The 13749-nt window shown below is 36.9% G+C and overlaps 2 protein-coding genes across 2 annotated transcripts; both read right to left on the bottom strand.

The window, feature by feature from the left end:
* Positions 1 to 197: 197 nt before the first annotated feature.
* Positions 198 to 5371, bottom strand: LOC140787555 (uncharacterized protein At2g33490). The gene is made up of 10 exons (XM_073136538.1): positions 4802 to 5371; positions 4229 to 4301; positions 3661 to 3735; positions 3072 to 3133; positions 2899 to 2967; positions 2221 to 2249; positions 1941 to 2148; positions 1584 to 1835; positions 605 to 1437; positions 198 to 496 (listed from the first exon to the last, which is right to left on the bottom strand). Exons 1-9 carry the CDS (start codon positions 4913 to 4915, stop codon positions 613 to 615), a joined length of 1707 nt encoding a protein of 568 aa, XP_072992639.1. The 5' UTR covers positions 4916 to 5371; the 3' UTR covers positions 198 to 496; positions 605 to 612.
* A 469-nt stretch (positions 5372 to 5840) lies between these two features.
* On the bottom strand, positions 5841 to 12747 carry LOC140787557 (pyruvate dehydrogenase E1 component subunit beta-1, mitochondrial). Its single transcript, XM_073136539.1, has 15 exons — positions 12618 to 12747; positions 12348 to 12402; positions 12137 to 12214; positions 11604 to 11684; positions 11498 to 11524; positions 11326 to 11388; positions 11093 to 11179; positions 9234 to 9359; positions 8187 to 8320; positions 8030 to 8102; positions 7877 to 7942; positions 6869 to 6907; positions 6645 to 6769; positions 6411 to 6525; positions 5841 to 6276 (listed from the first exon to the last, which is right to left on the bottom strand). Exons 2-15 carry the CDS (start codon positions 12396 to 12398, stop codon positions 6208 to 6210), a joined length of 1134 nt encoding a protein of 377 aa, XP_072992640.1. The 5' UTR covers positions 12399 to 12402; positions 12618 to 12747; the 3' UTR covers positions 5841 to 6207.
* Positions 12748 to 13749: the final 1002 nt, after the last annotated feature.

Genomic DNA, 13749 nt, shown 5'->3' with positions numbered 1-13749 from the left:
GGAAAGATAAGTCTCTATCAGGGACCGTAGTTGATGAAATAATATGATGCTTGTCATATACTCTTGCTGAATTGATGGACCCGTGTTTGCATTGCTAACTTCCATGTCCATTTAATGGACGAATAATTTAAGGCTGACAGCTAAGAGATATCCTCAATACAAGATGGGATCTAGAAGAAGATAACAGTTTTGAGTCCTTTTCAAATGAATGTGAGGATATCAAACTTTGTTATGTTACAGTGAAAAAGTCACATATGATGAATTGGTGGAGCTATGTTGACATAGAACAGCAGCCAAAGAGGATAATTAATACTCACTACTGAATCCAGCAGATTGAACGAAGACAAATATCCTCGACTGCTGTTTATACTCTCACTGCTGTAACGCAAGCTAAGAATACACAGATTAATACATACGAAAAACGGCAGGAAGATTCTTACGAGCATGCTGACTGATGAGTTTGGTGCTCCTGACCCGAGGTTTAATTCCAAGCACTCTGCAGACAAAACATCAGAAACAATATGACTGATGATTTGGTTATTAACAGAGTTCAACAAGGCTTAACGTTGTTCATGATATCACAATCGACTCTTATAAAGCTCACCTTAATCCTCAAGCTGCTGATTCTGGACCTGGCGTTCTCTGACCGTTGGAAGGTATTGAAAAACTACGTGCCATCACCCCAGGCGGGGTTGGCAGTGGTGATGCATTTGATGGCATATTTCTTGTTCTGGAGTACACTTGATCTCTGTACACCAAGGGGGCCGAATGAGTCATAGGATTCGGAGGTCTTCTAGGCTTTGATGAAGTGGTCGGGGGTCGAGGAAGCTCATGAAGCTCGTTAATTTTTGGTGATGAGACTGCAAGCGGAGACGCGCCAGGGGACACCTTTTGGGTTGATGCTTGAGGTGTGGGAACAAGTGTTGGCAATGCTGCAGAAGAATTACTTGTCAATGGACCAGAGAAAGCTTCTCTCTTGATCTTTTTCATATCGGAAGCATTTTGAGGACTATGGCCTGGTAATGCCAGCCCCTCATTCGAAGGGGGCAACCTTGTTGGCCCACTGTTTGTGTTACACTCTTTAAGAACTGATGACTGTGAACTCGTTGGTCTGGTGGGAATTGGTAGTTCATTATCCTTTAAGTCTCTCGTCTGCAATGGAGAGGAATGCTGCAGTTGCGTGGGCCGGACACCCTTGTTGCTTTCCAGAAGACTTTGAGGGATAGGATTGACTGACCCTGGCAAAGATGAGCTCCTGGTTTCACACGGCGTAGGTAGAACATAAGTGTGCAACTTCCTTGTTGAGGAAGGTCGCATCTCCTTTGTCCTTTCTGATGCCTCGGACTTCTTGTCAGTGAAGAGCGGTGCAGAATAGCTGCCAGCCCTTGATCTTGCATTGGAGGAGACAAAATCTGCTTGTCCTCTGTCTAGATATTCCTGCAATTAAAGAAGAGATCAGGAAATCAGAGTTGCAGGATAGAAACCAAACTTGTTATGTGATTCCAAGTTTCAACTAGTACTAGGTCATGCTTCAGATTGTGTGCAGAATATCCTAACAGAAGCTTGTTAGTGCATCTTCTTACCTCCATTGAGTTTCTAGATACAGAAGCAGCATCTGGAACATGGTCATTTTGTCCATAGTCAAAGCTCAGTTCCCCATCATCACTGCCATCATAACCATCATCATTGTCATCTTCATCATCTTCATCATCCCCGTCCGATTCTTCATCAGCAAGACCTCTGAAATTATAGTCAATATGTTGTTGTTCGGCGACTACTTTAATGTGCGGCTCCACCACCTCAAGAGATTTGAATCCTTTTCTAAAGAAACTTAACTGGTTCAGAGAAGAAGAGAATCAATGGCATTAGCCCATTGCATATTGGTATATTACTTCCCTTCTATTACACTAAAGTACTTATGTAACAAGTTTGAAAACCACCTGGGCGGCATGGTGTCGAGCAGCCTGTGTCAGAAGACTTCGAAACTGTCCTTGCTTTAGTGATTTCAACCGAAACACAAAGAGAGTTGCCTCCTCCTGGTAATCTTCTTGAGCTTGTTGTAATTGCTCTGAAGAGAATGTTTCACCTTTGGTATGCCTTGACCTTCCTTTATCTCTATCTACCGCTAACATGAACTTATACAAATCCCTGTACATGATACGCCAAATTTGAGATAGAGATCATGGCTAGGCAGAGTGAAAATCCAGGCAAGTTTCATACCTTTTGTCATCACATTGACGCTTCATCTCCTGCATTGGCAATATTGACATTAAATTAACAATTATTTGCTTTCTATGACAGAATTATATATCTTGTTTCTAAAATTTAAATATACCACATACAGTCAAAAAGAACATTTTGTGAAAAGAAGCCGGATGATGTAAAAATAATTTAGTAATAAACAGTATCAAGGATTTCTGTCCAGGTCGCACATACTATGGCAGCCGGCAGGTATAATACCGGTTGTTCCCAATTATTTCTGCTGACCATTGAAAACAAAATTCAGCACTTTCAACTATTGAAATCTTCTGTAATCATGCTACAGCTCGATACTTATCATAACCACAAGAAAAATATCATATATTTGTCTATTTAACAGTCTCATTATAACCAGAGAATTTTAGGGGGAGTAATAATACTGATGAGCTTCCTAACATACGGATATGACAAAATGTTGAAGACTTGAAGTTCGCTCAGAACCAAATCAATGACAAACATAATGATCTTTAGCATCTCTTGACTGCATCACATGTTCCTATACCACTATAGTATTATAAATAGTCTGAAGAACACCTAAATACCATGTATTAGTTATTAGATGTTCCAATAAATTTTAGTCTGATCACCCATTCACTCTACTCAAATCAAAGAGAAGAAGATAAATGCAAAAGTGCAAACCTCTACAGTTTGAAGCTCCTTGAGAAGAGATTCTGATGGGGTCGTAATGGTCTGAATGACATGGCCACGCTGGGAATGGAAAATAATAGGGAATTAAACAATTGAACTGAAACATTCACTAAAATATTAAGATGCCAAGTTACCAGTTCAGAGAAAAGCAACAAGGAACTTACATAGCTGTCAACAAGTTTCTGAAGTTCAAATTGTACTTTCCCAAGCATCAACAAGACCCTTCCTGAATGCATCAATGAAGTATTATAATGTGTCAAATAGAAAATAGTGTATTACATTGGATAGGTGTAAGTGCAATCCATCACAACGGGACCAAAAGAACCTTGGATAGACTAAGAAATGATGACGTTAAGTTAAAAGAGAACACTGCCCAAATTAGAGATCAACAGAAAATGTATACAAACAAATCTTAATTTATTAGGACAAAATCAGTATGTGTCTTTATGTGTGTGTGTGTGTGTTCAAATTATGAGGTTGACTTGTGGACCTGGTAACACAATAAACCAACTCAAATCATTTCACTAAATGGACCTGGTAAACAAACAGATAACAGATTAACTGACAAAAATTAACTAAAAGAAACAAAAATTATAATAGAGAATATAATTGTAGCGGTACTTGGGTTCCCCGGGGAAGCTCAATATATGGTTAAATTTGTGAAGGAGCAATAATTGCTCCTTTATATCAAGTATCTGACTTAGCAAAAATCACTACAAATACAGGAGGAGAAGAAAATTTTGATGCAATTACCACTTTCTTCATCATCATTTAGAGCAATTTTTTCAAGAAGACAGGTACCCATTTCCCGCAGAGACTCGGAGAATTCTGCGAAAACATGATTGAAGTTTTCAGAACAAAAAAAAACAGGTAGGTATAGGTACAGAATGTACCTTAAAATGATGTTATGCTTCTCAAACTACTGAAGAGTTGAGACATATTTTTCATATTTGAGTATATACTTTGTAAATTTTTCTAACAATTTAAAGCATAGTTATACCTTGAATAACAAGAAACAGAAAAATTCAGGAGTAAGTATATGACCCTGCATACCCCAATCCTAGGTAAACCAATAAACGATGCCACATAGACAAGGGGTTGGTGGACTCCGCACAAGGATAATAAACATAAACGGCATGGGAAATCATCAAAAATGTTTCCCTGTATGGGGCCAATAGGACACCAGTATGGCAGGTATCAGCATGCCAACTTGCACGCACAACATGAGGAATCCATGATATGTAAGTTCTCTCAAACTTCTTTCTAGGGAGGTACCAGAAAACAAAAATAGAAGAACAAATCTATCATGAAAGCCACATACCGTATGCACTATTTGCAGTAGCAGCAGCAGCAGAAAGCAAGCTATCATAACAATTCCTCATGTCAAGCATGTCCTGCAAAAGAGAATCAGTCATTTTGAGGCAAATTGCCGGCAAATTACAGCAAGGATATCAAGTTTGGCAAGGTAAACCAGCATGATAATTTATAGAATGAAGTAATACTACTCAGTCAATAGCCCCATTGCTTGGATTTACTTTTCAATTGAGTTTCAGTTTAACTTGCTTTATAAAAGTCAAATTCCAACACTTTGTAACAAATATAGACCAATGACATCAATCAAAGTTTCCTCCGACGGTTCTTAGATCCTTACAGAATAGAGGGAAACTACTCTATGGAAGGAAAAGGATAATCCTCATTGTTGCATTGCTGCAGCAAGGATGTAAAATGCAAGGGGGAATTGCGTCATTCAGCATTCTTCCTACCAGTTACATTGAAATCCACGGAAATATAAATTTCAACACGCTACGAGTCAAAGCTGGCTATAAGATCTAAAATTTGACCCAAAAAGACTATTTTATATGTGGAAGGACGAAACTTAGATCAAAATTTAGACCTCGGTGGCCTGGAGGAGCTCGTCCTGGTGAGCCAGCGAGTGCTTGGGCGTCCTCTTTTCCTTCGGATCTTGTCGGAGTGCGAACCCTCGCAGCTTTCTCAACGACGACTTCATCTCCTTCTCAAAACCAACCAAAATATTCCGGAATGCAAAGCCAAATCCCCACAGTGATAAGGGGACCAAAAAGAAACAAGAAAAGAATGACCGGGAGAGAAACTTGTGAAACCCTAGAGATAGAGAGAGGGAGAATAGGAGGAGGAGAAGAAGAGGGAGAACAACGGGTGGATCATGGAAGCCTCTTTGGTCGGTCCTCTCTCTCTCTCTCTCTCTCTCTCTCTCTCTCTCTCTCTCTCTCTCTCTACATACCCAACGAGGCAACGATGCTTCTTCTCTTTCCCATTTTAGTAAGTTCCCGGTCTAAAGCCATATAGTCAATTATACGCAATAACTACTCATAACCACTATTCCGGCTTGTTCGCTCGGTTCTTGGATAAGCAAAAAATCTGGATAGTTTCCATTCGCAACTATATAATACTTTGGTATAGCTGTGGTTCTAAGTTTGATTGATTTAAGGATGAACATTAAAAAAGGTCAAATTAGGGACAGGTGATGGATAAGCTATCCTTCTCAACGGATGGTTTGGGACCACACCGAATGCGACAAGATTCTTTCCAGAAGAGGAAAGGTGTGATGTCTTCCCTGTCGGGAGGATCACTAAATTATGAGTACGGGATCGGACGATGGAGCTTTTCTTTCACATGTCGAAGATAAGGTCAACGTACCACGGTCTTAGCTCGCGTGACACTTAGATCTTCTCATGAATAGGAAACAGGGAGATGAGCTGGCGTCTTCGCGATAGAGAGATTACGGAGGAAAGCAGCAGATCCTTGGATGATTTTTTTTTTCTTTGACCGACTTAAATATAAATAACGTGGAAAAAGATGATGGGAGAAATTATTCGCATATTTAATGTAACCCGGATTAAGTAGATGCAGATATCTATGTTTTTATCCGTATAGAATCGGAGATACTAACCGGATAGATGAAAAGCATTTGATAAAAGTTTCCAAACAATGGCCAGGTAAAGGTTTCAGTTGTTCACATCAAAACAACTATAAGAAAAGAAATTTTCCTATGCAGTAAATACAAGCTTCAAAACAGTGGCAATTCTTGCCTTAACATAAGGGAAAACTTGTCGGGAATTTTCATTATTAAACATGACATCAAGTCCACGTTAAGCGAGCTGGTAAGAAGTTTCAGTAGATTCAAGGGAAAACTTTTTGAAGGAACAGCAGTCATCCAACTGCTATAAAAGAATGATAGAACCTCTATGCAAGATCTGGAATATTAGATCGCTGGTGGCAGGGGCTGATACACATTCTTTTCCCGATGTGTATATTATCAGATTAAGCAGCTGCGGCCATGGGAATGGATCTGTAGCATGCTCGCTTTGCTGCACGGACAATATCGTCAACCTGAATTCAGAAATAAGAGGCATAAGGAACAGAAAGAATCTAATCTCCATCTGAGAAATCATTAGTTTGCTATGGTGGTTATTTTCTCCTGAAAATATTTGTAGCCTTTTTTCAGAAAACTGCAAGTAAACAACCTGCGGAACAGCCATCCTCTCAAGGTTTGCAGCATAAGGCATTGGAACATCAGCTCCAGCAATCCTTTCAACCGGTGCATCCAAGTATTCAAAGCTTTCCTCAACAACAGACATGCTGTAAAGGAATGTCAGTTCAGGACCTGAGTTTGTGTGTGTGTGTGTGTGTGTGTGTGTGTGTGTGTGAGAGAGAGAGAGAGAGAGAGAGAGAGAGAGAGAGAGAGAGAGAGAGGTAACCATATTTCAGCACATATGCCATGCTGTGGGAAACCTTCTTCAACGGCTACCAGTCTGTTTGTTTTCCTTACAGAGGCATTGATAGTGGCCCTGTCTAGTGGCCTAATTGACCGGAGATTTATAACCTGATATACATGTTTTCTGTTAACTAGAGAAACAGAAGTAAGATCAAATGTAAAATGAAATTTTGGTTATGCTGAAGATTTGCTCATGTTTTCTGTTACCTCAGCACTGATTCCTTCCTTCGATAATATCTCTGCAGCCTGAACATGAGCCGTTATAAATGAGATATTTCAAGTAGAAAGTGAAGCAAATACTGATATCCATGTAGTGAAGAAATGTAAAGCATGTCGCAGGCACATATAAGAAAAGCGATAAAAAGGATTCAGGCCAACTAGCTAACTAGACAATAAAGTCATCTTCAGCTATTAAATGTCCAGAAAAAGTGATGTTTTAAGAGGCTGTCATTTGAATTCTACTTTCTCCAATTTGTTCTTCGTTACAGGTCATGCTATCATAGAAGTCCTATTGGAAGTGTAGGTTCCATCTATCTAGTGCTACCACTTACATTGTCTGAGGAGATATTATTGACTATAAGGTAGTTTATCAAGTTAAACAGACTAGACTTGTACAACTTCCAGAAGAGCACAAGCCATGGCCAGAACCCTCAGATGAAAACAAAGTGTTGACAAATAATTCCGAAAACTGAGATGATCCACAATCCATGAAGCATAAAGCCTATATGTAAATTTCATAATCTACAATCTTATATAAACCAAAAGATTATACATACAACAATAAGAGTGGAAAAATATTTAATTGTGCTTTTAAGTCATGAAACAGAAAGTCTAACATGCTTCCTTCATTTCTCTTTTAATTTTTAATAAGATAAACAGCATTAGTAGATCACACCACCTCAAGTGCACAAAGAAAATTCACATGACAAGAATGAACTTCATACATTCGAATTCCCGGTCTTATGATTAGCCATAGAAACAGTAGAAAAGTCAAAGAAATAATGGTACACTACAAACACAAGTAAGCAAATTGCACCCTCCAGCTCAAAATGACTGCTATGTTAGTGTTTAAAAATTATATATTAGAGCGAGGATAAACGAAATATCATGTTTCATGCCATGACAAGACCTGATTTACCCAAATTCAAGAAAAACTGAAGATACTATTCAGAGATAATCCAGTAGATATATGCAGAGATGTAATGATTTACACACCTGAAGGGCATATCCAACCATCTTTGAGAATGCCGTAATTGTGACGTCCTTTCCTTCTCGTTCTATCTGCAATGGAGGAGAACATGATAGGAGCTTTGTCACTATAGAGAGAGAGAGAGAGTTTAGGACTGTCAGCAAATGTAATGTGCATACCTTAGCTTTCCCAATTGGAAGACAGAAACTAGAATCCAGAACTTCAGCTGAAACAGGGAATGACTCTCCATATCTGAAAGACAAAGTATATAAATTTAGAGCTCATATATCATGCAAATGTTCACTTCATATATCATGGAGGCACAGCACCACATACAGTAACTCATTTTCAAGAAAAACAACAGGATCTGGATCTCTTATTGCTGCTTTTAGCAAGCCGCGAGCATCTTCAGATGAATAGGGGGTTAGCACCTTCAATCCAGGGACATGTGCATACCAAGCAGCATAGCACTGAAAATGAACAAACAGTGAGCAACTCTTCCGACAGCTTATTAGTGCTGCTACTTGCAAAAAGAAGAGCAATCACTGCAGATATTGGAATAGATGATATAGAAGTTAAATAAGCAGACCATAGAACGGAAGCAACACAACAGTTAGGATGTCCTATACTCCTATCTTAATTAACTATAGCCTGCATAGTTTATTATTTTATGGGGTTTAACTGGACCTGGCCTGTATAACATCACCAAAAAAACAATCAGCAAACTAGGAAATTAAATTAACTTTATCACTTGCAACCAGATTCTCTCTTAGACATGCCTTAGATTAAACTGCTTCGCTATTTTAGTGTTGCTTTCAAAAGACGCCGAGTAATCTATGACAAGCTTGAAAACTGCAAACACAGCACAATATGCTATGATGCTATCTCTTCTGGGCTCATAAAGCAAAGCATACCATAGAGAATATACATGTCCACAATGATCTGTAAGGCCCAAAATAGCAAGAATAAATCCAGTAAAAGAACATTATAGAGCAATTACATAGCTGATCTTAAGTTTATAATTTACACAATAAAATGAAAAGGAAGTAAGCATAAGAACATGAGCTCACAAAAATACAAGCTATACAAACCAAATGGGTCACTGCTTGCCTCCACAGAAATTCTTATCATCACGATGTCAGACCTTACAATATTATAGTGATCTCAGTTAGTCATACTCATAGATTCTCCTCATATGGCAAGCTGCTCTCAGGTGGACCACTAAAAATAGATACTTTCTGGTCAACTTCTTTGCATTAGATAGATGCTTATCTTCTTAATAGTATAATCATATGTATAGAACACCTGATTTTCTAGAGCAACTAAAGGAAAAAAAAATGAACATGACTATAGAATTAGAATTTAATCTGCAAAGTCGCACACCTGTGAATGCTGAGCCCCAACTCCAGCTGCAGCACCATTTGGTCCTCTGAAAACAATTGGAACATTTATCTGACCAGCTGACATGTAGTTTGACTTCGCAGCAGAATTGATAATGTGGTCAATTGCCTGCAATACATAGAGAAGTACATACAAGACAGCTGTGGCATTTGTTCCAGAAGTAAAATAAACAACATCTTATTGCTACAAAAAGCATGAAATCAGCTAGTGTAGGATAAAAGACTTTTGCCATTGCAGAGTTTTATAAAGTTTGAATCTGTGACATGTCATATTCCTGAATTCACTAAAATGCAAATTTCTCCATGAATTACAAGTTGCAGGATAAATTATTTTACCAGACTTTAAGAAGTTCTGGGAAATTTAAAAAAAAAAATTGGTGTGAGATAACAAGACTTATAAAGTAGAAAACAGAGAAAGCTTAAATTATAGAGAAATGGGCCATAGAAATTTAAGATAAAGCCTAAATTAATACAAGGGATCAGTGCTCCCCTTGACCCTTGGAGATTGAATGTTAAGCATGAATTGCAAGTAAAAGCTATGATCAAATTTCTAAACTGACAAATGATTGATCTAGCAAGTTAGCATATTCACATGAGCAAGGACATGGCAAAGTTAGTAGCCTAATAAATAGATTGATATCAAATTAATAAGCCACAACCAAAAGTCTATGTATGATCAATTTGATGTCTACTAAAATGGCATAAGTACACCAAGTAAATACAAATAAATCATGATTAATGAGTAAATATTCAAGATCTGGCACCACCAGCCAATGTCAATCAATTTAGACTGATGGAGGAATCTGTTATTAAAAAGTTAACATTCACACTACTGTCTTAGCTTTCTTTGATATCATTAGCCTCATATTGGTCAAACAGATAGTAATGCCAAAATAGTATAACACAAAAACACTAATAAAGACTGTATAGTAATACTTGATGGAACCATCCATTGGAAGAAATCCGTAATAGGTCTACATATGAACTGTGTTAATCTTGGTTGTCTGTACAAAAGATGAATATATGTGGTATTTGATAAAAGAATTTGAAATCAGTAATAGGTCTACATAGGAACTGTGCTAATCATGTTTGTCTGTATAAAAGATGAATATATATTTGATAAAAGAACTTGCAGGACCAACTCACAACATGGCATCGTCCATGAATCATTGAGATAATGTTAAAACTTTTAGAAAGAGAAGCCTGTCATCCACTTGCAAGATTAAGTGAAAGATAAACCTACCCTTTCAAACATAAAGATTATGCGCATGCAGATAAAACTCGAATATGTCCTAGGAACAAGATGATTTATATATAGAGGGAAATATGCAATCTAGGGAACCAATTTTTCCTGCAATTCTGAAAGATAAGATAAAGCTTTCTTTAAAAAAGAAAAGGAGGAAAAAACTACAGCACATCTACCATGGGAATAAATATCTGTTACTGCCACTGTGCCACATTTTGCTTGACCGAATGATTCTTAAGAAATAATTGAATATAAGTTCCACAAGAACTGGAATGGTCATCATCAAAATACTAGACCAACTTGCATAGTTCAAACTTAATAAAGTTGGACAAAAACTCATCAACGCCAACAAGACGAAAGCAAGTAAAACATTTTATGTTGAACAGCTAAAGATTTTCATAGTTCAACATCTAGAGAGATTCAGCCAGCAGCTGTGTATATCCTAGCAACTTTTCTCATGAAGGCTTGCAAAATAATATATAAGTTTAATTGGTCAAAAGTGATCAAATCCATGCCTAAAGAAGACCTTTCAGTTCCACAATTTTATTAAATCCTGTCAAATATTTCAACTGCATAAATGTTGGTAAACAGCTTACCTGCATTGAGAAGTTGAATGTCATAAATTCTATAACAGGTCGAAGACCATGATAAGCTGCACCAACTCCAATTCCAGTAAATCCAGCCTGCAAAATGAGATCATTGATTAGAGTTGATTTTTACTCTCATGGGAATTTGCATCTGTATGAAAGACATCAAATAGCTCAAAATGTCCAACTCTTATAGCAGAAGAAAAATCCTGGTGAACAAAAGAAAGAAAGCAAAATACAACCTCAGTGATGGGAGTATCAAGAACTCTCTCAGGACCATATTTCTCAAGCAAACCCTTGGAAATCTAGCAGAAACAACAGAAAGAGAATAGATACTCAATTAAGATAAGAAAAGGTCATCAAGTATGTAGAAGTGGAGCCGGCCTCATATTTTACAAAGCCAAGAATTATTACCTTGTAAGCACCTTGGTACTCTCCAACCTACAAGACAATTATTATCATTTAAATGAGAGAAATAGATGGACCAGAATAAAAGTCAACTTGCTTTTCCCAGAATTACCTCTTCACCCATCAAGAAAACTTTAGGATCTGCAGACATCTCCTCATCAAGTGCAGAGTTCAAAGCATCACGAACAGTCATCTATACAAAGTACAAATAGAATCAAATCTCTTTCTTTTTTCTACCAAGTCAATCAAAAAATCACTCAACTATAGTAAGAAACGTCAAAATGACAGACCCTATAATGTTTTAAGAACCTCCATACTGAAGCAAAATATGTCCTATATTTTGAGGCATATAAGTAACCTTCTTTGGGAACCATACGAAACTAAATTCGTCAACAAGAATCAACCACATGAAATTTGCTACAAGATACAAAACAACAAACAAAGAAAACATTTACAATTAAGTCACATTGACAAGCATTTAAGGCCAAATTGGCATAACCATCAAGGAGTTATTCCATAAATTATAAATCTCTTATTACTAACGGAATGATACAACAGTTAATAAAATTCAGTCGTGATGGGCACTGAAATCTGTAAAACTATGAACTTCCTCAAATGACCGACATAGAAACCCATTAAAATTACCTCTTTCGCGGCAGCTGAGTAATTTCTCGGGACAACGGATCCAATGGGTCCAATCCTCTGTATCACCTGCCCTAACATCTGACAAAATCGACAACAATGCGGGGTACGAATCAGCTAAAGAGCCCATAAGAACAGCAACAACCACCGATCGACGACTCAAAACTTAAAAGAGCAAATAGGCAACAAAAATAAATAACAAATTTCTTCTCACCGAAGCAGGGAAGCTCCCACATGCGATCTTTCTCCTCCCGACTCCCAACATCTTCCTGTCGATCAAATAGTCCAGATAAATTATCACGGGACCAAGAAAAGTTCACAAAATCTAATGACAAGATAAATTCTAGCGTCCGATTCGACTAAATAAATCGGAAAAAAAAGATCGAAGAAAAAAATGTTAGAAGATGGAAAGTCCTGGATCTCAATCTCTACACTTTAATCGGAAAAAAAAAATCGAAGAGGGATTATGTTGATTAAGACTCACAAGAGTGAATCGCGTAAAAAACCTAGGAATGGAGAGAGAGAGAGATGAAAGAGAAGTGACGAAGATTTGGGCTACAGAGAGAAGAGAAGGCAACAAACAAGTTGGAGAAGTCTACCGATATTTTTATGACGAGTTTTGCATAAAACACCCTGGTAATGTCATTATTGCTTACTATTTTTGACAGATGGTGTATACATTGGACCTGCCCACCTACTTCAAAATAAATAAATCTATAAATAAAAGTTAAATGCACTTTGCCTTTATGTAATTACACATAATAATTATTTACCTGTATAATTTTTTATACCAAATCAGTACATGGCATAGTCTTCTAAACAACTGATTTAGAAATTTCTTGTTTAAGTAATCAAATATTTTTATTTTTATTTTTTATATCTAATTAAATTTATTTTAAAAAAAATTAAGATTAATTAATCGAATTCGGGACTTAGTCTTGAAGTAAACAGTGCGTTAACGTTTTGTCCCACTCAACTGAGCCCTGCCCAAATTATTGAGATGTCATTGTTATATTAAATAGAAGAACAAAATGAGGAGAAGAGTAAATTAGGCTTATGAATAATTTATTATAATGGAACATCATAGTAACTTAGGGCGAATTTTGTTAATTCAGACAGAAACATTTTAGTTATAGTACTCGGATTTGTTTGGTATAATAAAATATATTTAACTCAAAAAAAGTCATATTAGACTATAACATAATAACTTTTTATTAAGATGAGATCTAATGCCATCTAAAAAATGGTTTCAGACACCCTCTTGACCTTTGGAGAGGTACGTGTGCGTATATTTCCATCTTAACCTTATTGGTAACAGGAAGTTTTAACAGTCATGATTTCAAGTTGTTCCTCTGTAATTGAAGTGTTGATTTTTTTAACTTTTTAGTCTAATAATATATGAATGAAACAGTTGACATTTAATGAAACATAGTTGAGGGCTTGAGGTACTAAACCTTTTGGATATGTTTAAAGCCATCCTATATTATATGAGATAATAGTATTATCTAAATGGCATGTTGTAGCTTAATTAATATAGTGGTCCATTAAATCTAAGACAATTGGTTTAGGATAATGTTGACAGTGATTTGGATCACTAATTCTTTTTTTCAACTAAC

Source organism: Typha latifolia, chromosome 4, assembly GCF_019914945.1.
Source record: "Typha latifolia isolate L0001 chromosome 4, TyphaL0001v2, whole genome shotgun sequence".
Lineage (NCBI taxonomy): Eukaryota > Viridiplantae > Streptophyta > Magnoliopsida > Poales > Typhaceae > Typha > Typha latifolia.
This window is presented reverse-complemented; position numbering and strand designations above follow the sequence as displayed.